The 24943-nt window shown below is 41.8% G+C and overlaps 1 protein-coding gene across 3 annotated transcripts in view; it reads right to left on the reverse strand.

Annotated features, from left to right (window-relative positions):
• Positions 1-3172: 3172 nt before the first annotated feature.
• LOC131591833 (serine/threonine-protein kinase 38-like) overlaps positions 3173-24943 on the reverse strand; it is a 46012-nt gene continuing 24241 nt past the window's right edge. For 2 of the 3 annotated variants that reach the window (XM_058862915.1, XM_058862917.1), the window contains exons 2-14: positions 21878-22022; positions 20072-20123; positions 18688-18810; positions 18044-18127; positions 16386-16509; positions 15675-15829; positions 14680-14782; positions 14040-14101; positions 12411-12528; positions 12117-12240; positions 9814-9909; positions 8841-8932; positions 3173-7786 (exon numbers count right to left, since the gene is read on the reverse strand). In XM_058862915.1, the coding sequence (XP_058718898.1) occupies positions 7659-7786; positions 8841-8932; positions 9814-9909; positions 12117-12240; positions 12411-12528; positions 14040-14101; positions 14680-14782; positions 15675-15829; positions 16386-16509; positions 18044-18127; positions 18688-18810; positions 20072-20123; positions 21878-22011 (1395 nt within the window). In that variant the 5' untranslated portion in view covers positions 22012-22022 and the 3' untranslated portion in view covers positions 3173-7658. The remainder of the gene's footprint in view (positions 7787-8840; positions 8933-9813; positions 9910-12116; positions 12241-12410; positions 12529-14039; positions 14102-14679; positions 14783-15674; positions 15830-16385; positions 16510-18043; positions 18128-18687; positions 18811-20071; positions 20124-21877; positions 22023-24943) is intronic. The other variant, XM_058862916.1, reaches the window with a different exon arrangement.

The following is a 24943-nucleotide window of genomic DNA, read 5'->3' on the forward strand; positions in this document are numbered from 1 at the left end:
TTTCTGCTGAAACTTAATAGCAGGAAACTGAAGTGACTCAGCTTTGTAAGTACAAACAGAGATTTTTTCATAACCTTCTCTCCCAGAACACAAATGTTTATGGTTTCCCCTCAGACTGTGGTCTTACATGGCTGAAACTACAGAATCAAGTGTGGTTTTGTGGAGGACATGTGAAAAAGTTAGCTAGTTCAAGAATTAGTATTTTTTTTTTTTTAAAAAAATATATTTCAGTCTGTTATTTGTATTTTATTCTGTTTGAAGGTCACTGGATTACTTTTAAGGGCACCACAAGCAATTTACTGGCTTTGCTGCAAGTTCTGTGTCTATGTATGGGTAAAATCTGCTGTCACTTAAAAGCAAAAGTTCTTCTCCAAATCAGAGAGTCTTTTGCTTCAAAAATTATATAAATAGCATAATCATACTGTCATTGGCCAGTAGTAAAAATAAACTCTTTAAAACTATTTTTGCTCAATAATTACTATGGAAGCCCCTTAAAGAAGCAAAAACAGCACACGGAAAAAAACCAAAAAACCAAACCAAAACAGGCCTCACTAGCAATGAACTGTGCTGTGTTGGCACAATAGCAGGAGCATGGATTATGTTCTGCTGCATCCAGCTGGATTGTGACAGGGATATACTCTGGCCTTGGACATCTGGGAACCATGGACAAATTCCTTGCATGATGAAACAAGCTTAACTTGAGAAGAGCATCTGAATCTTACTTGCTACCCCTCTCTAATCTCAGTGTTGGAGCCAGCAGGATGGTAATTTAGTGTGTGATTTTCTATCAAAATTAAAGGCAGTCAAAAGGATTAACATTTTCCAAAGTGCCTGCTTCATTTTGGAGTCCAGGCTGATGAGGTTTTTGCCCACAAAATAATTCACTTGCTTGTAAGTCTCTTAACCCAAAGTCTTTCGAGTTGATGGTGTTACTTCTGTTTTAAAAACAAAATAATCTTCAGTTTTGAAATAACCTTTTTGTTCCTGGCAGAAACTGGTAGTTTCTGAGGGCCTAATGAGAGCCTAAAAGTGGCATTTAAATTAATTGTACATTTTGCAGAGTTTCCTCGAGGCATTAGTTTGATTTTGGTTATTAAAAGCCAGGTAATATTGTCCTGTTTAACAGCAGAAGTGCCATGCAAGTTTCTCACCAGTGTTTGAAGCCTCCTCTCCACATGCGGCTTTTCAACCAGCTGAGTTGTATACATAGTGAAATCTTATTGTCTCATTTGTAAGGAACACCAAAGCATGGCATCAGCAAACAGTTTGCTTTGAAGACCATCCTTGTTCCTGGTTTCTTTGGGCTTTAGATAGGGATCTTTTGCTGACGTCAATGAGAGCTGGAGACCTCAAAGACAGCCTGCTGGGCTGAAGATCTAGGTGTGTGTCTAGATTGCCAGTGATTTCACCCTGTCCTGATCAAAACAGTCTCTGAAGTTCTTATCAGATCATTCACTAGTATGAAATAGACATAGTGAAGTCAGAAGTAGAACTGGGGAAATGAAGTGTCCAAAACTGTTGCAGTTTTGCATTCCCAGTGAATCATTGCTCCCATTTCCAGTCAGTTTCATGTATGGCCACACATGGCTGGGGGGAATATCCTGGCATCTGCGGGGAAGGGGAAGGGGAAGGGGAAGGGGAGCTCCACATATCTATAACACTTTCTCTCTGTAGCTGCAGTCTCTTGCAAGATGTGGAGCAGGGGCTGTGGTTACACTTTTACACAACTGCTTCAAGGGCTCAGCGCTCACTCTGCTGACAAGCCGCCCTCTCATTATTCAGTTCCAAAGGCAGGAAATGTAGAGACAAGGGCAAAGATTTTGTCTTTGGAGCAGGGAGGATGGGCAGAGGCACCTGGAGGGGAAGGAGCTGCTGCCAGTGGAAGTGAACTGCCTGGGGACAGCATGGAGAGCCAGCACATATTCCTGGAGGAGGGAGAAGCCGCAGCAGATGGTGTCTCACTAGAAACAGATTAAAGCAGCTGGTATGGAAACAAGATGTGCCACCAAGGGTCGGTTAAGATCTGAAACAAATTGTTCCTAGCAGAGCTGGGGCTTGGTTGGGAAAGGAGAAACCTATGCTCGTTTCCTCCTCAACACAAAGAGATTAAATTCTGTGTGCCCCATCTCCCCCAGGAACAGGGACCTCCAAGGGCTCAGATAACCTGAGGAGTGTCATTGGGAGGAGCAGGAGGTGGTGGGATGAACTCCCTCTCTCTTGGAGAGATTAATTTCCTCTCACACCCACTGCAGCAGTGTTCCTGAGTGATGAAGTGTCCAAACCCTGGTGCCAGTTCAGTGTGTGACACATACCAATTTGCCCTTCAGCTGTCCCTATATTAATGCACCTGGAACCTGGTGGATTTTAGGAGCAGACATTCCACGCCGCAGAGCCTGGCATGGCTGAACCCAGCATGACTCACAGGCTGGACTTTAAAACCCACTTTCATCTGTGAAATTCAGCTATGGGACAGGCATTTTAGTACCTCTCTGATATTTACAATTTACTTGTGTGATGAATCACATTACTTTAGAGAAATGGCATCTCAGAACCATGAAGGTTGGAAAAAAACCTCCAAGATTGTTTGGTCTAACTTGTGATCCCCACCTTGTTGCCCAGCCCAGAGCACTGAGTGACACATCCTGGCTTTCCTTAAAAACCTCCAGGGATGGAGACTCCAAACCTCCCTGGGCAGCCCTTCCAAAGCCTTCTACATTTCCAAATACATTAAGCACTTCCGGAAGTGCAAACACATCCTTGCCCAGTCCAGAGCTGCATGCCACTATTGTCCTCACTCCCGGGACAGACAGTTTTGGATACTCCTCCCTTACGACGATTGTCAGAAAAAACCTTTTATCGCCTAAAGCATTATGATTTTGCTTAGGTACCAGGCACACTTCATACAAGAACAAAGGAGTGAAAAATGTAGATATTTGCAGTATGTCTTACAAACCCTAAACTAAGATAAGATTTAAAAAAGAGGCTTACTTGTGCTGAAGGCATAGCCTTTGTATTTGCTATTCAAGTGCTTTTTATGAGGAATATCTGATTTGATAATGCAAGGAGGTAAAGAATTAAACCTGTATTTCCTTATGATGTGTAGCTCTGCCATACAATCATATACAGTCAAGGGAAGAAAAGGATGATCACATTAAATAGAATTTGCAAAATTCTGTTGTATTTTTACCTTTACTGAGAGCAGCAATTCTGGAGTGGAGGGAAGGAGGCCTCCTGTTCTTCACAGGAGGGCTCCAGACATGGCCAGGCAGTGTCTGCTTGCTTCTCTTGGCTTTCAGCTGCTCCACTCTGATCATTTTTTAATACAATTTTCACTGCTGCTGCTGCTGCTCTGAACTTGGCAGGGAAAGTGGAACAGTAGGACAGAAAGGTTTCTATAGTGGATGAAAGGACACAACTGCCCCTGGAAGCCTTTCCTGGATAAATTACAGCCTATGGGAGAGGTAAGACTCTGGAGAAGATCAGTAACCGTTAGAGAAGTAGCTTCTTCATGTGACTGCAGGTGGGATAAATCAAACTTTTGCTTTCTCTGCTTTCTGATTGAGTGTAACAACACTGGGATGTTTCATTGTCCGTGGAATTCAAGGTGAGAATCCACAAAATAGGACCTCAAGTCCTTAGATGTCCCCCATTCTGGAAGAGAAATCCAGTACACCGAGGTGAAAGAAATGAAAACTGCAACTTTACAAAAAGAATGCTACATTTATTTTCAAATGCTGTAAAAAGCCTCATATAAATTTTTATAATGCTTCTATGTAACTTTCCCAACCACAACTAATGAAACAGTCTAGGAAAAATATAGCAGTTTCCATTTTGACTCCAAGAACGAGCTGCTGTGAGAACCAACAGTAAAAGGACAAGGTACAGTGTGTTACAACGCCTGTAATTGCTCGTGTTATGGAGAAAGTGAGAGCACTTTCTAAGCGTTACCTGGGCTAGACTGCAGCATTCCCTGCTTGCTGGGCAAAGAATGTCACCAGGGGAAGGAGCTGACAGCAGAGCTGGGTGCTGTTCCTGGTGCCCATTCCTGGTGCCCCCTGGCTGAACTCCCCCCAGCAGGTGCCCTTATCCCAGACTGTCTCCAACGGCTCAGGTGAGGAACAATTGACCTATAAAAATAACACTTCTATAACTCTCCAGCAAGGCAAATTGAACAGTGCAAATTCAGTATCAATAAGATTTGATTTCTGAATGCTGGCAATTTTGTTTTTAACTCCTTTTGCACATGAGACAACCTCTGCTGATGTCCTGTACCTAAGGCCACTCACTCATGCTGACTAGAGATGGAACAAAGTGCAAAAGCTCAGCTGCAGTTCCGAATCCAAGCCTCCTCCCCACTTTCAGGGAATTCTGATCCAGAATTTGGATTCAGGCTCTCCACTTCCATCGATGCACTCAAGTTTTCCCTGCTGGAATAGGTAAATGTCCCAGCAAACCTGTGATAACAATTTGCATACACAATTTCACGTTTTAACAAAAGTTTAACAAAACATACTTCCAGAAAATAAATTTTCACATGGTTGCAATCATCAAGCCATTTCAGGATCTTTGGTACTCCAAGAATAAGAAAACTAAATGGCACAGTGACAAACATTGCCAAAGAAAAACACACAACCATCCAAAGGAATCGGACAGAAATAACAAAATTAAAGATATGTTACACTTCCATTTTTTTTTTTGAAAGCCAGTGTAGATTAACCTGCTGTTCTCTTTAACCCATTACAGTGTCACAGTTTCACCTTTAAAAAAAACCCCTATCATCCTAAAAGCAGTAGTTAATATTGTTTAACTTGACTTATTGATTAAAATAATGCTATGTTTACAAAAAAAAAATTTAAAAGTCAACTACCACAATACAGGAGTTTATGCTAGATAGGCTGCAGGCTGTTTCCTTATGGATATAACTCCTATGTGAGCACTGATATGATTAATCATCTGCAGTTTTAAATTAGTATTATCTTTAGTGTTGCAAGTAGAAGGGTTGAGCTTTTTCCCGAGTTTGTAAACCAGTGAGTATGTACAGACATAGTTGTTTAATAGATAGCTTTAAATTGTGTGTTTCTCTGCCCTCCCCTAAGCCCCACAGGAAAAAATAAATCACCAGTATCACTGAGCATTTGCAGTTTCCATGAAACTGAGCTTGTCTCAACAAGTTTGAGCAAAGACTTCTTTGTAGGTCACGTTAATGGGGTTACTGTGCACTTCTGAAAGGTGGTGTTTGCAGGAATTCCAATTCCAGTGCACACAGTGCCCCATGGATGAGACTGGAAATTAAAGCCAATGAAAATAGTTTTGAATAGCAGTGTCCTTTGGGACCAAGTTTGCATCTCAGGATTTTTTTTCTATCTGACCTTCCCTGTTTTGGAGTCAAGACCTTAGGAAAGGCATTTTCTTTCCTGAGGAGCCTCAGGATCTGTTGGGGCACAAGCAGAACAATGCCTGAAAGGTGGATTTAAGTGAGTTACTGTTTTTGTAGAGCCTTTGGATGGCCACAGGTTGAGCCTCAGCACACTGACAAGGCTAAGAACAACTGGAGAATTTTTAAGGACCTTGCCCCAGCAGCAGTACAGGGATGTTAATTAGTGAAAGGTCTTGAAAGCAAATCTGGAAGATCAAGCAGCTGCTCCCACCTCAGTCCAGCATTCAGGCAGAAGCTCAGCTTAGCTTTGCTCTGATATAACACTGGATGGGCCTAAGGCAGTGTCTACTCCTCTTTGAGGAGCTGAGGACTGAAACTGTTTGGTATAAATAACAGGCATTAGATGTTTCAAGGGAGACAAAACCATGGAGGAAAGGCTGGATCAGGGATCCTGGCTGGATCACAGAAGACTACCTGTCCATCACAGGCACTGATGCTCAGAAATCTTGCTGGCAAATGGGCTCTTATGCAACAGGTGAAGATCCCAGTAGGTTTTTCAGAGCATACAACTGATTCAGAACAGCTGATACCAGAGTGCCTAACAGCAATAAATATTTCTCTAATGGCTTTATAACAGTAGGTTCCATATTGCTACGAAAGTCCGTCCAGTGGAATCTTTCCTGCTGTATGCCAAAACATCCTGTGCTCCACTCAGAGGAGGCTGCAAAGGTTTTAGGGTGCCTTTCATTGGTGTTCAGAGGAGGGAAACAGCAAGTGACTCTGCTTGTTCAGCCACTGGGGAATTGTTCATTGTTGTACATCTCTTTTGACCAGAAAATTACAGCAGAGATCTCTGCTGTACTTTGACAGATTCAAAGCCCTTCAGATAAGCTGTGAGTACAGGCAGAGAAAGTCACCAGTGACCAGATAATTGCAAACTGCTTAGGGAGTACAACTCAGTCCTGAACTGCTGCTGCTGCGCTGATGAACGAAACCAGAGCCTGCACATAGAGGTATTTCTGCTTCTGTTTCCTCTGCCTATGGGAAGACCTGGCTCAGCTGTCAGGTTGTCACCATCCTGCAGACTGGCCACAAGAACATTTAGGTGGTCCCTGGAAATTGGGCTGCAGGGCTCAGCTGATCCCTTCTAATCCCATGGCCATGCCAGGTGGAGACCCTGGAAGAAAAGGAGCCCACTGGAGAGTCTGAGTCTAGTGGAACATTCCATTTCCTCTACATGAGCAGAGGCTGTGATTTTGAAGAGGTCAGAGCAGGATCATCACTTCTGCCTGCAGCTGCTCAGGGAGAAAAAAAAAAAAAAGCACCAATCTGATCACTTCTCGGGAACATATTTTGCAGAGAGAGAAGAAAGTGTTTGAATTATGAGCAGCTCAAACATGATCTGCTTTAGAGCAGGGGCAGGAATGCACTCTTGGAAACTCTGCAATCTCCTTAAAACTTTGTATCAGAACATTTCCCTTCTGCTAAAAATATTGATACTTTTTATTCAGATTCCTTTTTTTCTTCTGAAATTGCCAGCAGGCATCAGCACCTCTAACAGCAATACTGCCAACAATCATTTAATGCAGAAATACCACTAAACAGATCACAGGGACTGCTTCACTGCCACAACACTGTGGGAAAAGGGACAAAAGGGACGATGATAAAGGGCTGATAAAGTCCTGCACTGGGGGCAAGAGAGGGCACACAGAACACAAGGAGGCCCAGAGGACACTGCTATTTAAAATAATTCCATGTGCTATACTCATGGGGGATCTGCAGACCACAAATGGAACAGCCTTGAGCAACTGCTCAGGGAGGTTTGCAAATGTGGGCAGTTTTCTTTATACTGCATATCTAAACCCCACCAGGTGAGCAGTACAACAACAATGCTGCATCAAATGATATGTTTCCCTCCTGGGTGGATTAGATGGTTTACAGTACAAACAAAGCCACAGTACAGAGAGGCATAATTAACCGTTATCCACATGTAGGCAGTGCAGAAAAAGGGATGCACGTTCCTTTTATTCCAGTACCTTTGTATTATAGAGTTAACAAAAATATTCAAATATTAAAAAAAAAAAAAAGGAAAAAAAAAAAAAGCCAGCTGGCACTGCCAACTAATTCCTGTAGTAGTCTTAGAAATCCTAATCCTGTAGAATTTCCATGTGAAATCAATGCGCACCAGAGTCGATGTGTTGATAACTAATGCCAAGCGGGCCTGGTGATGCAGCTACCTGAGGTTTGTGTTTGCAATTTCCTTTGGGGGTTGTGTTCTGTTTCACAACTTCCCAGCTTTCATGTAGGAAGGGATGGAGCCACGCTGGGTGAGCCCTTCAAACCTCTTGTAGGTGTAATTGAGGAAAACCCAGTCTTTGGATTTGTAGTCAGGTTCTGTCGTGTTTGGCACTACAATTCAGAAACAAAAGCAAACACACATTAAAGCAGTTAAACCCAGCCTGCTTCTGAGAGGACTTTTCACAAAGCTAAACAGCCCTGAACTCTTATTTCCTTAGTCAGCAGAAACTCCTGGAAGAAATCCTGTTTCTAATCAGGTCAGTTGCCTTTTGTCAATGGTCTGACTTATAATTTCAGGCTAGAACTCGGAAGAGAGGAGCTTTTGTGTTGCCTTTTTTTTTTTTTTTTTCATTATGTTTACACACTCTGTTAGGTTTCCATACCTTGACAGAAGCCTCGAACAAAGCTACAGGACACAAAACTACAAACCCCATGACATTTCTGATGTTCTTCTGATTTTTATGTATCTACATGTACAATACCATTTTCAGTGGGTCTGAAATGCCAACGTAATACAAATGTTCTTGGCATTATCCAAGTATAGACTTAACCAGCTCAGGTACTGGAGATGGGTTACTTTGCATCAAAAGGACAAACTTCCTCACCATTAAATAAAAGCCATTTCAGAAAAAAAAAATAACCAACAGCTTTTGGATAATTGTTATTGTTGGTAACACAGCTACACTTAGCAGACAGCAGTTAATCACTGTTAAACATCTGCCAATCTTCAAGTAACTGAAAACAGTGGGACTATTTGTATGTCACAAAACCAACCTAAAAAAAACCTTGAAGTGATTTACAGAGCCACTCAGGTTCATGAATTACTGTGTTAAGTAATCAACTGTCTAAAAATTCTTACCCACAAATATCTCAACCGTTATGTTTGGCACAAACCTCAAAAGTCACTGAAGATGAAAAGCAAATCAGTGCATGACATTTTACCAGAATCTGGTTAGACAGACTGCCTGGCAGAAAACTCCACTGCTTTCTGTACTCACTACCTGTGCAAACCATTTTTACCAATGGCTTTTGAAAGAGCGCTGGGCTTTGCAGCTATGAGAGATCACAAGTTCACACTCAAATTTCAAAGAAAATATAGAGACTTGATCTAGATGCTTCTGGCATGTCACAGATGGAGATTTGGAATTTACAATGGCAGTCTCACCTGGCTGTAAAATGTCCGATTCAGGAAATTCATCAAAGTTGGAAGTATCATCAATACTTTTGATTTCTATAGGGATTGCAGCTGGTCTTTCCCTGCAAATAAAGATAAATGTCAGAAGAGTGAATATTGGAAAATGAGACATAGAATTCCAGTTTCAACTTAGCTTTTTACCTACAACTTCGCTTAATGCAGAGCACAAGGGTTCTACTGAGGGCATCACAGATGAATCTGACTCTCCTGTTTGCTGACACCATGGGGAGATCGTTTGGTTCCCCGTCCCCATTGGTGCCTTCCTGGCAGGCTTGGGGCAAACATCATTTTCCCATTAAGTGAGAGAGCATCCCACACCTACCTGCTACAGGGCTATGACCTTGATCTTGTCACCAGCCACCACTGTGGTTTGCCTGTTTCACAAACATAGCCCAGCACAATTGCACTTGCACCCAGAGCTTTACAATTCCCTGCTCATCAGCCTGGATCTCATCCAAAAGCTTTGCACTGTAGCTCCTCTTTGTGACATTCAGAAGCTCTCTCCCAAACCAGGCTGACTCTGCTTTAGTACCTCTGCAGTCAGGGAGCCCTTGAAGGAATTTTAAGGCGGTGCCCAAGGAATCTGTTCCACCAAAACCTTCACAGTGGGACACAGAACTGTGGGAAAGGCAGTGATTTACACCTGTAAACTCACCACAGCTCTAATTACTCCACTTACAGTTAAATCCACAGCCACCCTACAACTTTTTTTTTTTCCATTTTGGGCAGTCTGGAGCAATCTGAGGTATCTCAAGACAGTTAAATTCTGATAATTTCTATGAATGTCAGCAAAGCCTGGAAACCTTCAATATCCCCCATCTACAGCCAGTAGCTGCCTTTCAAAATGAAAGATAAACTGGAAATAATTGTCCTTGACATCACACTACATTAAATTCTTGCTTTCATGGCTTTTATTCTCCCTGTAAAACGTGTATATACATACCTAATATGTCCCCAGTCTACTCCTTCAAAAAATGGATGACTTTTTATTTCCTCTACTCCATTGCTACCAATTCTATTTTCTGAGTCGATACAAAACCTGGAAAAGGGGAAAAAACAAAGGGAATGTTACAATAAATTTGAACGGAAGCAACAGTATCCAGTATCAAGAATTTCAAGAAGTTCTGTCAAATTGTTCCACCACTTGGAGTAACATCAAAGCAGCCCATTGCCTCTAGGAGAGAAGAGAAATAGTAGAAGGAGAACATCGTTAAATCCCAGAACAAAAAGCTATGATGTCAATAACACCTTTTCTAAACTGCTGCATCCCCATCTTCCAGGTGAAAAGTTGCTGCATGTTTTGGTCCTGTAAGATCAGTTTGGGATGGAGGCTTTCCCAAGAACTCCTCTGGCATGTTCTCAACTACTTAAACATCCCTGATTCAAAGCCAAACTATGAAGAATAGATATACTTAGTATATCAGGACTTCTCTCTGATGTCATATTTTGGAATGCCAGTGAGCTACCCCATTCCAAAAGTGCCATGTCCCTATTCTACCCCTTCCCTCTCCTCAGAGGTGCAGGTGATGCAAAGACCCAGGGCCTGTTTCTCATACAGACATAACCTGCATAATCTCAGACCTCACAAGAAATTGTCAGTTTATGAGAAGCAGCCATGAAATAGCAGGAAGGAAAAGGTGAAACTGGAGACAGAGACAGGATTGGTGAGATGGGGGCTGTTACCTGCTCCAGCAGGCCAGACAGGAGAAGCCTAAAATCCTGAAGAAGGAAAACAGGGAGGTGGAAACTCTCTGACAACAACTCAGTGACCTCAGGATTTGTTCCAGGGAGCAGCAGAGGCTGACCCTTCTCCTCTAGACTGGAAAAGCCTTTCAAGTATTTCATCCAGGAGATGGGAATACCAGCATTTGCCTAGGAATTCATTAAATCCCAGCCATCTTCTGCATGTGTAGCACAGCAGATTAGGCTATAAACTGTCTCCAATTATAAAGTTCTTTTGCTTGTAGTTTGGTGTCTGTGAGGCAGAAAACCTGCCTGTATTTGTATTGAAGCCCAGCAGGCTGGGTGGTGCCAAGAACTAACAACAGTCCTCAAACCTTTTAACAACACTTAGCCACAGGATTTGTCAGACTTTGTCTGAACTTGAGCTTATTTTAGTTTGCATTTACCCCTATCCATAACCCTTTAGCTTTCTCTGCATCTCCCTTTAAGCTAAAACACACATTGTCCAACTTGTCCAAGCTGTAATGGACAAAGAACCCAAAATTCCCAGGTGGCTGCTGTTTCAACATGTTTTGACCTAATTTTAATAGATTACCTATAACTAAGATGTTTCACCCCAATTTTAACCCTTCTCCTTGTGAGGGCAAACTGATAAATTCAAGTAGCTGTGTAAGTAGACGCATGAGCAAGCTATCCTAACAAATACACTGAAATCTCTAAAAAACCACAGCCAGGGCTGAGGAGGAAGAAATCCTCAGCATTAATGCTGTATTCTGTTCAGCAAAGAACTTGGGATGCTGACAAGGAAGGTTGAGCAAAACAGTAAAGAACTAGATACTGAAAATGCAATATAATTGTTTTACACAAACTTATTAATTGAGGGTTAGCAACAATTCAATTATTTGAGCTGTTAATATCACTAGCTGGATGCAGGATAACTGTTTCTTGTATTTGTTATGTTTTTGTATGTCTTGTAGGAGCAGTACTAGAACTAATAATAAATTCTAGTCTTGTGAAGTACATTCCCCTTTTGCCTGTAACAGAATTCTATAAGGCTATAACATTAGCTTTGAAAAGGAAAAAAAAGGAGCAAATATCAAACCCCAAACCAATGTGCCCCCCAAACCCTCCCAGGACAAGAGAGCATTTATACCTGTCCTTGTCATCAAAACCCTCACAAAAACCTCAATGCAAACTAATAAAAATTGGTATTTTGAAAGAAGAGAGTAAATCCAAAACATCCTAAGACTTCTGGTCAGTGTATTAAATGCTGGCGAGTGGTTATTTTCTTGCTACCTCTGAGAAGAAAAAAAATCTGTGTTGATCACTTTAGTTTTGGTCTGTTCTTATGCCATAGTACAAATCAAGATCATTCCAGCTTATTCCTTTATGTGAAACAAATGGCAAAGGGAAAAAGACTTAAAAAAAATCCATCAAGGATGGTGACAGAAGAAACCAGCCTTCCCTCCAACATAAAGCTTCCTTCACACAGAACAGGAATTTACCCTGATGGAAGATGACCCTGGCTGGGCAAGAGGCCAGAAATGGGTTTTTCTTACCAACCTTAGAATTAAATCCTTTGCTTTCTCTGAAATGGGCACCTCTGGAGGAAATACCAACGTTTCTTTCCAGTTCATAACTTTCCTGTAAGTCTCTTGTGGCGTTTCTGAGCAGAAAGGTGGATACCCTGCACACACAAAAAATCAATAAAACTTTTTCCAGGAGAGCAGTGACCTGAGCCTCTGCTTTTGTCACTGGGGCTCCCAAATTTAACGAGTATTAGCCAGAGGTTTTCTCTTCTGAACAAATGGATCCTGTTACCTTTGAACAACTCTTAAGTTGGGGTTTTAAACATACCTATTAGCATTTCATACATAATCACTCCCAAGGACCACCAGTCACACAGCTTGTTGTACCCAGTCTGCATAAACACTTCTGGAGCAATATAGTCTGGGGTTCCCACAGTAGAATATGCCTGGAAAAGAAGAATCATCTCTTTAGAAGAGGAATACTGTGATTTTACACTTTGCAATATCTTTTCCTGGGGATTTACATACTGGATCTTGTTGTCTGGATGAGCAAGAATGCTTAATTTGAGAATTCACAGGAACTAAAACCCCAAGAATATTATTCTTTTATATTAATAAGCACAAAGAACCCAAAAATAAATGGAAATCATGCTCCTTAATGTAATGAATTCATAGAATATTGCAACTGCAGTATCAGAAGGTCATCTTAGCTGAAGTTTCAGGTAGCTGCATTAAAAAAATACCCAAGAAGTTCTATTGTTGTGGTCTTTGTTTATTTTTAAAGGCACAATCAGTGGTAGCTTCCCAAGTGTGGCACTGTTGATACAGAAGCTGTGTATTGGGAATTCCTCTGTACTGATGAAAAATCTTCCATGGAGCAGGAGGGAGAGAAAAAAACTAAAATCCAACCAAAACAAAAATCCCTTACAGATCAAAACATCCCCTAAAAGCAGTTTTGCCACAACAATATTTTACTTTCATTTGTTTGACCATAAAGAAGCACTTTGCTGACCCGAGAAATTCAGGATTAAGCCAATGGAAAACCAAAAATGTGGCTCCTTTTCCAACAGTGTTGATGCAAGTTGTCATTTTGGCCTTTTGTTATCTCTGTGGGACTGTTCTTCACCACACAGTTCTGCCACATCACCCTTTACTGGACTTGAGATAAAGTCTTTTCAGGGATCTCATTCCAGGCTGGAATAAGGCTGTGAAATACAGCCCCATGAGGCAGCAGGTGGCTGCAATGAAATATCATTTTGTCTCATGAGGAAAGAAGAGACCACTGTAAAGCTTTTGGGGAATACTGCAGTAGATCACTTTTTTAAAAGGGAGTGGAAAAATAAAAGATTGCAAAATTTGACAGCTGAGGGTTTTTTTGGTGAAAATCATGGACAAGGATGAAATCATGTCTGAAATCCTGGCTGTCAGACACTTTGCTTTGGTTCCGTTCATGCCAAAAGTCCCCCTATTATGTAACCATTCCTCATCACAAAACCAAGTTGGAGCACTCCAGCACCAACACCCTCTCACAACCTTTCCACCACATTCCCATTCAGCAGAATGGGAATGGTCCAGAGGTCTCTAAAAATGAATCCTGCAGCTACACATCTGCTTGTAACTGAGCTGCAGGAATCAGAGCCAGGAGTCCACATTGTCCACACCAGGTCTGTGCTCAGACAGCTCCAGACACACCTTGGCCATGGGGCTGAGGACACTTGAAGGCTTGGGCCAGATGCTCACAAGGCAAACAACAGCATAGGGAAGACCAGGGGCTTGTTATTCCAACCTGGACCCCCTTCTTTTGAGTTATCTGTGATTTTGGGAGCTTGTAGAGAGGCACATATGAGGGCCTTGCAGGTTTTAAAAACCAGGAGCATTAGCACTGAGTTTTAATTTAACACTTTCTGTAAATAGTTTAAAAGCAAAACAAGAATTATACATTATTTAATTAACTCACCAGCTGTCGCCTGTTCTTCTTCCATGTTTCTGCTTTCCTCTTTGAGTTCATGTTCTGAAATGCTAATTTACAAAGTAGTTATTAAATAACAAATGTATTTGTGAGAATTTAGAGAAAAAACATTTACAGGGTTCCAATTTTAAATAACTATTTTGTTTATTTAGAATCCTTTAGTCTAGAACAAACACTTGATTATAACTGAAAACAGGAACATGAGAATAACTGCTGTACACATATCAGCAATTCTAAATTAGAACTTGCTAGAATTTTTTGATCAGCTTCTGAAAAGTTTCATGAGACTGTCACTGACTTTTGTCCTTTGGCACATAGAACCCATGTCTCTCCTGAAAGAGCAGTTCTGTAACTTAACTGACATTATGAAAAATACATTAAAATATAGATACATTATGTTATGTGTATTCATATCTGTGTACAAATACGAAAAAGTACATGACCACTGCAGAAATCATCATTTCTTGCCTGTGAAATGCTCCCATGACCTAGGGAACAAGAATTTCCAGTTTTCCAATTAAATGCAATCAGCCTGCCCCATCTTGCTTATCCCAGCAGAAACACAGGTATAATGTACAGCTGGAACTCAAAACCATTTACATGTTAAACTAGGACAGCTCATACTCACAGAAGTCACTTGGTGGGTTGTGTGTGAGGTTCCTGTAGAACTCTGTTCTGTGGGCTTTCTTTAAACCTGTGCAGAGCCCAAAATCAGACAGCTTTACATGACCCTGAAAAAAAATAACCAGATAACATTAAACCATTATTTAGATAGGTGGTGCTTGGAAAAAAAAAAAAAAAAAAGTTTTAATCACTGCACATGCCCTCTCAGGCCTTGATGGACTGGCACAGGACAAGCAGGGAAGCAAAGACTGAACCTTGGTGTACTGGAAGGGTCTGTTTTCTTTACAAAAGGCTGTGGCCTCCTCAGAATGGTTGTATCTACAATTTCCCAACAGTTGAGGGCAGCTCCTTTGCCTGGTTTTGTTTTGAACTGGATAGCACTGTGACTGAGAAAGCCTCCAGGACAAAATTCCTCTTTTTTGATGGTAACCTTGGCTTTAATCAGGTTTCCAGATATCAGTGCAGATAGAACCCATCAAACCTGACAGACGTGTGCACACTGTGATAATGCCTGGCCTCCATGATCTTAAAGATCTTCTCCAATCTAGATAATTCCATGATTTGGTGATGCTTACTGGGTGCATTTCATGGTCAGAATGGTCAGTCTAACAGAGGGAGTTTCCACAGGTGAGTGGGTGATGAAATAAATGTAACTGTAGGAATTGAACATTTAGCATTGTCTGAATTGTCCATAGCTGCTTCAAAATGCATGAAAGGAAGGGTACCACCTTTTATTGTGTATGAATATCAGCATCTGGTCACCCTGCTTGGGTTTTCTCCCTTAAAAGCCTTGCCTTAAAATGGTTAAAAGGCATCTGAGTAAGATTTAGCTTTGTTTAAACAGACTGGTGTTCTCCAAGGAAAAGACAGTGGCCATTTCCTGCCTTCCCTCCAGCCAGTTTAAATCTCTGGAGTGGTACAGTGGCTCCCACTGCTCAGCAGCAGGATGTGCAGCCTGGAATCTTGGAAACACCAGTAGCTGTTGAGCCCAGTACATGCCTTGGCATCCAGCAGAAGATTGTCTGGCTTGATGTCCCTGTGGATAAATCCCAGCTGGTGAATGGCATCGATGGCCAACACCGTCTCAGAAATGTAAAACTGGGTCTCCTCCTCTGATAAAGTGTCCTTCTTCATTAGTAAGGTCATCATGTCACCTCATCAAAGAGAAGAAAATACAGCTTAGGGATCAGAACATTTTCAATCACAAAACTGTAAGAAACCCCAGTAGAATCCAAACTTAACCTTGTAACTGGCCTTATACTTACTAATTATAAAACTATAGCTATAAAACTAAAACTATAACTGCAACCTACAAACCTAACTTACTATTATGGCTGAAAATCCTAAACAGGAATTTTAATTGAACAGCCTGGGAAAAAAAGAGTTGATTTTTACACACATTAAATTTACTGCACAGACTGTTTGAACAAGGGCTTTTCTGCTGTTTTGTTTTTACTGTTAACAGCTTCAGTCACAAAAAGCAGAAATTTCTATTAGAATAATTGTTTAATTCAAGTCTATTTAATACCCCTTTAACCTTCTTTCCTTTCCCTAAAAATCAGGAATGGTCACATGACTTCATTTAAAAGAATGTTAACATTTTTATCTTCACAACTTATACAGCACTTTTGTTTCTAATATTTTATAAAGCTGCCAACAAAAGTTAAGGAACAAGTACCTGTATCATCTGATGCACAGCACCCAACTTACCTCCAGGTAAAAATTCCATGATCAGGTAAAGGTTCCTTTTATCCTGGAAGCTGTAAAACATTTTCACTACCCAGGCTCCATCTGCTTCTACCAAAATATCTCTTTCTGCTCTGATATGGGCCACCTAAAATTTTGAAAAAGTTGTTATTATTATTATTATATTGAAATACTTCAACAAGAAATATCACATTACACTCCTAGCCCTACAGCATATATTCATGACCTTTAGCAAAAGGTTATTTTTCTAGCTCTTTCCATACCCACATTTTCCACTATTTTTTACAAGATCCTAGGTCCTAGATCCTAGGGTTTCTCTAGAAACACGGCACAGCTTTTTAAGCTGGTTCTGTTTGTTAGAAAGAACTAACAAAGCTGGTGGGAAAAGTGCAAGTTCAGGAATATCTGACCTTGCTCAGGATATTCCAATTCCAGCTACTGCTTTGGAAAATATATGGAAAGCTGCTACCCATAATTCGCTGGAAATAAAGAATAGTGGAGATTGGAGGAGAGGTGTGTGTTTCCACTACAATGCACCCTCATCCTGGAGGAAAAATTGAAGACATATACATGGAAAAATATTTCTTCTAGTAAGAAAAGCAGCAAACAGCCTTCTGCATTTGTTCCCCAGTTCCCATTAGTTAGTTTAGTATTGAACCAGTAGAACTGGGGAAAGTATTTCTTTCCACCATCCACTCCTCAATGAAGCTCTAAAATGCGATAGGAAAACTCTGCTCAAAAATAGCCAGGATTTCTCCCAGTATTACCAGGCTTGGGGAAAAAAAATACTACATTATTCCTTTTTCATGTGTGCCCTTTGTTGCTCTCTACATAACAAGCCAATAAAAATTCCAGCAGATAAACACTCTCCAGGGAAGATCACTGTCCCAAACTGAATGTAGAGTGTGAGCTCAGACTCCTTCCCACATCAGGTTCTGAAATGGGGGCAGCACCACACAAAACCTGGCTGCTCTGCACATCCTGCTGCTCCTCTGGTTCCCTAAATTCAGTGCATGGGATGCAGAAGACAAAATAATTTATGCCAGAAAAAAAAAAAAAAGTACCACTACTGCAAGGAAATGCTGTGCAAATGATGGGTAAGGTTTGGACTAGCATGAAAAAAGTCCTTGTATCTTGAGACACCCACCCTGGATTTCTTTGCTTTGTGGTGCTAAAGTACTCACTGAATTGTTAGCTAAAAAGTAAAAGCAAAAACCAAAACAAATGAACAAAATCAAAGCAAAAAAACCCCCAACAAGATTAGATCCAACTACAAAGCAAACCCAGGGAAGACAAAGCTGATGAACAATGTGATTTCTGCTTGTTTTCTTTAAAGGAAAACATCAAATACCTCAGTTTTTACTCTGACACAGGATTATTTTTCCAGAAGTATTTTCCTTTAAATGCAGTTTTACAGATTCAGTACTATAAGAACTGTGCTGATAAGGGGAAAAAAAAAAAATCTTTTTCACTATTCCAAACTGGTTGTAAATAAAGTATTTTTTTACGTGAACTTATTTCCTAATTTCTGCTGCATCAGTGCTGTGGTAGCAATATCACAGACCCTTTGGACTGCCAGACCATTGCAGGGGCTTTCAAAGGTGGAAAACGTTTTATAGAGAGGGTAAGCTTGAAATTTAGGGGACTTATAGATCACAAACCTGCTCTTTCTCCAGCATATCAGCTTTTCTCAGTATCTTCATTGCATAAATGTGACCTGTATCCTTCTTCTGAACGAGGCGGACCTTTACCAAGAGAGAGAAACCAGTCAGACTTCTCTTCCTCAGAAATCCACCGGAAAGCTCCCAGTTGCCAGGCATGGAAAAGTTCTCTTGTTAAATATTTAAAAATACATTTAAGTATGTTAAATATTGAAAAAGGAATTATTCTGCACCATGTACAACAGTAACACTAGTGAGGAACAGTTTTTGTTTTAGGAAAAGGCAGCAGGCACAGTGAATTCCAGGTAGCTTGGACTGAGTAGGTTAAAATCCAGGAGGAGAAATAACTGATATGACACAGGGCAGAAGGGAGGCTTATGAAGAGGAGCTGTGCCACTGCTAATCCACAATTTTAGAGGGCCATGTGGGCAACATCAGCATGGGAAGCCATGGGAAACAAAGTGTCTTTCCAGAAGGCTTGGGAAATCAATGCATGTAATTAATCACTAGACTTATCACACTTGGAGAATTGCACAAATAGCTGCCATTCTGCAGTAAAACAATTCATTAAATTGTAATTAGAATGCTTCATTACAGTGGTCAATTTCTTTTTAATCTCCTGCTCAATCAAGAACGCCACAAACCTCCCCAAAGGCTCCTCTTCCTATGACTTTCAAAGACTCAAAGTCATCCAAGCCGAGCCTGGTCCGCTTGAGCCGTAGGAACTCCGTTTCCTTGCGAGCGTGCTGTGACCTGCGTAGCTTTTTCTGAGGACACAGGCACAGGAATCTGTCAGTCATTTGGCAGTAGAGAGTCAAGATATGCACCCTCCCTTCCTGGGAAGTTCTCTGGAATCCCAACAGGAGAAACACTTCTTCATTTCTTTCTGAATTTCTCAAAGTATGATCCTCAAGTATGGTCTTTTCTATAGAAGCCTCAGGCACAGTTTCACCTTTTTTTGGTGGGTGGTGGTATTTTATTTTTATTACTTAGTTATTAAAAGAAAAGAAAAGAAAAAAATAAAAACTATCATACTAGTCCAAACAAAGTGTATCAGTCCCAAGGCCAAAATCACTGCCTGAGGCAAGGACTCTTCATTTTGGGCAGTGTGAAGGATCAATAAAAGCTGAAACTTGTACTCCACCAAAACGAGTGATGAGAGGCAGCAAGGAGCTTACCAAGCAGCAGAGGCCTGGTTACAGATCTACAACAAAATCCATTTGGTTTATGGCAGGCAAGCACTCAATTCTGCAAGAAAAATCTGTCAAAATTCCATCATCTATTTTGTCTGACAAAAATGTCACTGGGATTCACTCTGAGAGAAGATTTATGCTGCTCCCAAAGATGCTGAGATCTCAGAGACTGCAAGGAGGTCCCTGGAACAGGTACTTGCCAGACTCCATGCTGGGATTACAGCATCCTTTAAAGCCACAAGATGGCAATACACACCCACACATTTTCCCACTTCTCAGGAGTTACAGCAGCCACAAAAACTCCAAAAGGACAGAGACACTCTTCCTATTTATTTCCCAGCCTGTCCTGAAGGCAGACATGGTGTAATGGATCTCAGAAAAGCAACTTTTGACCAAAGTTCTGAGATGCTGATCAGACTGAGATCCCTTCTCAGCTGTATCCAGAAGGAACAAAGGTGTGATGGTTTATTGTTTAAATCAAGAAAAAAATCATTCAGCAATTTGCTTTCTACCCACTTCTAATCACAGGCCACTTTTTTTTCATGCCCAATACAAAAGCAAGCAATTTTAATCCTTGAAAAGCTTGCTAGATACTTGCTGTGGCCATATCTCATAAGAACTACAGGGCAGCATGAAAAGCCTTGGATAGCTATTGCAAGTATCAGTCAAGCATATTGCCAGCTTCCCTAATAAAGAGATTATAAACAGGGACAACATTCATGTACCGAATAAAACCTTTCATGATGTCTGATGTTTCTGTGAGCTCTTCAAATGCCCATTTGAAGCAGTGGAACAAAAGCAAAGCAGTTTGTAAGGTTACTTAAGCAGTATTTACCTCCTCATCTGCAAGGCCTTCCTCTTCCATAGCCACTTCCAGCTTCTTCTGCCTGCCAAGGAGAGAAGTGGGATTGCATCCTTTATTATTTATTAAAACCAAACATAACACAAGAGAAAGTCAACACCTTTGCTTCATATAATCCAAGTACTGAAGAATTTTCCTCAAACGGAAATTTGAAGGCAGACAGCCCCACTCCACCCAGTTACTCATTTGTGAACAAAGCTGAGGAAAATGTAGAAGCAAATTTAAGCATATGCTTATGTACTTGCATCACAGAATCAAGGATTAAACATATATGACAAAGTATGTCATTAGAGTGATTATATCTTGTTGAATTAAGGCAGTTCTTTTCAATTAGGATTACAAACCTAATAAAAATGGTTTTTGTCACCATTTCTATCTCAGCTCCATCTCCCCCACACCAGTCAGCTCCAGCTTCCATCCCCTCTGTGTAGCCACCTTCCCCTGGTCACACACCTGGTTCCATCCCCACCTTCCTCCCATGCCAACTAAACTCCACCCTCTGGATGCACCATCGTCTCCCTCCCAGTGTCCTGCCCAGGCCAAGACTCCAACTCTTCCACCATGCCATGTCAGACTGGGAGGCTCTGAGTGGGGACCAAAGCCTGGGAATACCCCACAGGTGGCAGGGGGTCAGCACAAGGCAGTGTGGCTGCAGGACCCCTTTCTGTCCACTCACATGATGCTCCTTTATAGCTGCCAGGGTGCAGCTTTCTGAAGGCTGGTTACCCCCTGTATCAGGCAAGGATTTGAAGACTTGGAGCGAGGCTGCTGGTGCTTTTCTGCACGTTGGGAAATACAGCAGGATCTTCTAAATTACAGGCCCTTGCTAGACAGTCTATTCTCCTAACTAAAAGCAACTCCATTACATGGAATAATGACTAAATATGATGAAGAGAGAAACCCTGCTGCTTGACTGAAAACCCTTCAATTAAAAATGTATTACCAGGGGAACGATAATTTCACACACTAATGACAATCCAACACAACATTCATTATGATCAAACACCTGGTGCTTTGACACCTAATTCAAGTGGCACTTGACCACCTCAGAGACAGGACTGGGCATTGCTGGAAGAAGCTGAGTGGTGATGACGATCCCATACTCCCATGCAAGGAATAGCAGGCAGCACCACCCAAGAAGAATTTACTAATGGGGATTACATTACCCCCAAAAGTCTCCCTGCCCACCTGAGAGCCCCTCAAAACCTGCATCATCAACCCCTTATTTCTTTGCTGCCCCTTATTTCCATGCCAGCTCTTTGCCTTCTTTCCTTACCCCATCACCCCATCAAACACTTCTCAGTCCTGTTCCCTATCTCCTATATACTCCCTCCTGCAGCGTTTAGGAATCTTGGCATGGGCTCCTTGGTGCAGAGCAGGAACAGACGCCACAAGCCACTGCCTTACCCCAAACCAAGCTCCCACCCCTCAGCAGCTCTGCACAGTTCATTCCCTGCGCATTCAAGGGAATCAGAGGTCACCAACCTCACACAAAAGAAGAAACCTCACATGTACTGCAAAATAATCCACTGCAAAGAGCACAGAATAACTGATGAGGAGGTAAATTGCATGAAAACATCAGAAGGGGAGCTCCTTGATCATTCAGTGACTGGGTTGTTCACAGGTCCCCACAAAGACAGCCTGGGCCATCTAGGAATTCATTCCCTGCCACCACATACAGAAAAACTTCCCAGAGCTGTCCCATCCCTGGGGATTGAAGTGCCCTTGAACAAACAGCAAGAAAAGCTGCAGAGGGGTGAGAGGAAGCAGAGGCAGTACCTGGTTTCCCTCTCCTCATGCTGTATAATTAGGTTGCTGTAGAAGTTCTCCAGCGTGAGTTTGGCCACCGTGACTCTCTCCCGGGTGTGGTTACTCATGGGAAAGGATGTTGTAGTCCCTGCAGTCATCGCCATGGTAACATGTACTGAAACAGAGCAGGTCAAATCATTACTCACTTCAAAAAGAAAATTAAAAAAAATATATATTCCTCTTTCCCACTCTCCATCTCCAAATTCTTAGGCACTCCAGAATTCATAGGAAAGGCACTGTTCTTTAGCTATACAAAACCCTATTAAAAGTTGCCTTATAAAATTATTATTATTATAAAGATAGCGGGAGGATGTGCTACCCACTCTCTAAAAAATAACAACATGTTGGCAAAACAAAGAGTGAATCATAGCAAAGAGCACTGCATGCTCTGGGCAGCTCACCCAGCTGTGCTTCTCCACAAATAAGGAAAATGTTCCTCTGGCAGACCCGGCCGCAGCTTGGGGGAGGGAAGAGGAAAAGGGGAAGGAGAGAGAAGGACCAGGCAGCTCCCAAAGCTGGACTTGTCACAACTTTGTGACAGTTTCAGACTCAAAAAATTCTAGATGCTAGAAAAAAAAAAAAAAGGTAGGATAAAATGAGACAGCAAATGGACCAAACCCCTAACCCCAGTCCAGAGGAGAAGTTATTTCAAGTATAAAGATAACCATCAAATATATTTGAATTTTAAAGCTGCTCCACAAAGTTGCACATGGCCAGGTGGTACTTATAGTCTAGGGCACATGGTCACTGGGCACCTCCAAACTGGGAAGTAAGAAGAAAGAAAGCAGAAAGAAGAAAGGCTGCTCTCCTTAAGAGCTTTCATCCTGAACCCAAAGAACTTGGATGTACTGGAACAACACTTTCTAATGCTGGAAAAAGACTTCTTGGGGGCAGCTCTGAATGCCCTGCAGCTGATCCAGGAAAGCCAGAGATTAAAAAAACCAAAAAACCAGCACAGTTTGTCCTAAGATTCATGCCCTACCTGGAAGTGGGTTGAGGCACTCTAGGAGAGCCTCATGGAAGAAAAAGCATGAAAAGCAGCATCTCAGCCCCATTCTCATTTGGGCAGGTTGTTTTGAGGTTAGTTTTGGAAAATTACACAGAAGTACACATCACAGAAACACAAATGGCCTGTGCTGGAAGGGACCTCAAAATGTCTTGTTCTCCACCCCTCTGCCATGGGCAGGGACACCTTCCACTATCCCTGCTTGCTCAGAGCCACATCCAACCTGGCACACTGCCAGGGATGGGGCAGCCACAGCTTCTCTGGGCAACCTGGGCCAGGGCCTCACCACTCTCAGAGTAAAGAATTTTTTCCTCATATCAAATTTAAACCTGCTCTCTGTCAGTGTGAAGCCATTGCCCCTTGTCCTGTCACTGCAGGCCCTTGTCAAGAGTCTCTCTGCATCTTTCCTGGGGGTTCCCTTCAGGCACTGGGCTTCCTTTTTATTATTTACTTAATCCTTCCATTTCACCAGGGGATTGTGCAGAAGACAAATCCAGAATTTGGCTTAATTTAAGCAGATCCTAATAGCTTTTAAGGTGAACTGATTAGGGGTTTCATACAGAAGAAAACTTGCACGTCCACACTGGGGCAGGAAGATCGCTGAACTCTGCTCCAGGCTCTTTGTTTTCATTCTGCCTGCTGCACTCAGAGAGGGTGGGATTTTATCCTGTGGATTTTCCATGGGATCTAATGTGACAATAGGATATTTGTTGCCAGAAATGCAGCTGCTGTGTCACAAATAAAGGCGTTTTATAGCATCATGTAGATATCATTTTAGCTGTTTATTTTGAAGTGCACAAGACACCAGAATTCTGAGAATAAAAATATATCTCTCCATAAAGGCACAAAGAGGTATTAATAGCACTACAGCTGCTTCAAAGTGATGCCAGTATTTCTATTTTTTAATCAATCTTTTATCCCCTTCAGTTTTCTACTAAAGAAAGATAAGATCTGTCAATTCCTAGTAGTGTTTACTAAAAATTAGGCAGTTCTATTCTTCACACAGAGGCATCTCCCATGCTGGACACATCTCCAAAAGCTGGGAGAACTTAGCACTGGTCTTGTTGTTTATTGTACAATTTTATACTTTTTCCCTCAATAGATGGGAAAAGTAAATACAAAACATTTGTTAAGAGGAAATCAAACAGAGCAACTGCTGACCACACAGTGGCACCTGTGATTAAGTTATTTCAAGAAATGGCCTAACAGAGTAAGAACCTGCCTTCTGATAATTTTGGAACATCAGGATAGAGCAGCATTAACCCAGGCTTGAAACGGATTAACCTTTACTTAAGGTATAGCAGCCACACTCTCACACTGGCTATTTCTCCTTTGCATGTCTTGTATTCCTGGTAGGATAAAAGAACACTGCAACTTGATTTCCTGTTCATTTGTTTTCCCCATGCTCTGCACTCACAAATGCAGGCACTGCCAGACAGCAAATCTAAGCCACTGGGCTTTATTAAACTTGTAGAAAGGAGATCTCAATTCCAGCACTGGCACCCCACACTATGAACAGCAGGGCTGACCCTCATATGCTTCACAGGAGGGAAATACAGATGAGTGTTCTCAGTTAGCTCTGCCACTATGGGGAAAAAAAATCCAACCCAAAGCCACCAGAAAGAAAACTTCTGTAAAACCAAGAGATGCCTTAAGCTCTCCAGAGTCCCCAAAGTAAATGAAAAAGAGCACAGACCTGGCAGGAGGCACCAGATATCCCACTAAATCCTATGTGAACTCACAGCTGAGAAAACCTCTTCAGCCTTTTTCGTCCTGTGTTTCTGCTTCCACTGATGAGCCCTCAAACACAACACAAATCCACATCCCAGACAAAATATTCAGCTGGGAGTCACCAAGTACAGTCCTTATGCATGACCTTTAAAAACAAGTGATGCAGAGGGATGGGGGTGGGAAGGAAGGAGCTCCAAAATAGGACCTTTTATTGACAGCACACTACTTGTACTGACCTCACCACATTAACGGGAATGCTCTGAAAAGGTGCCACCCATAATTCTTGGAAGTGACTGATG

Source organism: Poecile atricapillus, chromosome W (assembly GCF_030490865.1).
Source record: "Poecile atricapillus isolate bPoeAtr1 chromosome W, bPoeAtr1.hap1, whole genome shotgun sequence".
In the NCBI taxonomy this organism is placed as follows: domain Eukaryota; kingdom Metazoa; phylum Chordata; class Aves; order Passeriformes; family Paridae; genus Poecile; species Poecile atricapillus.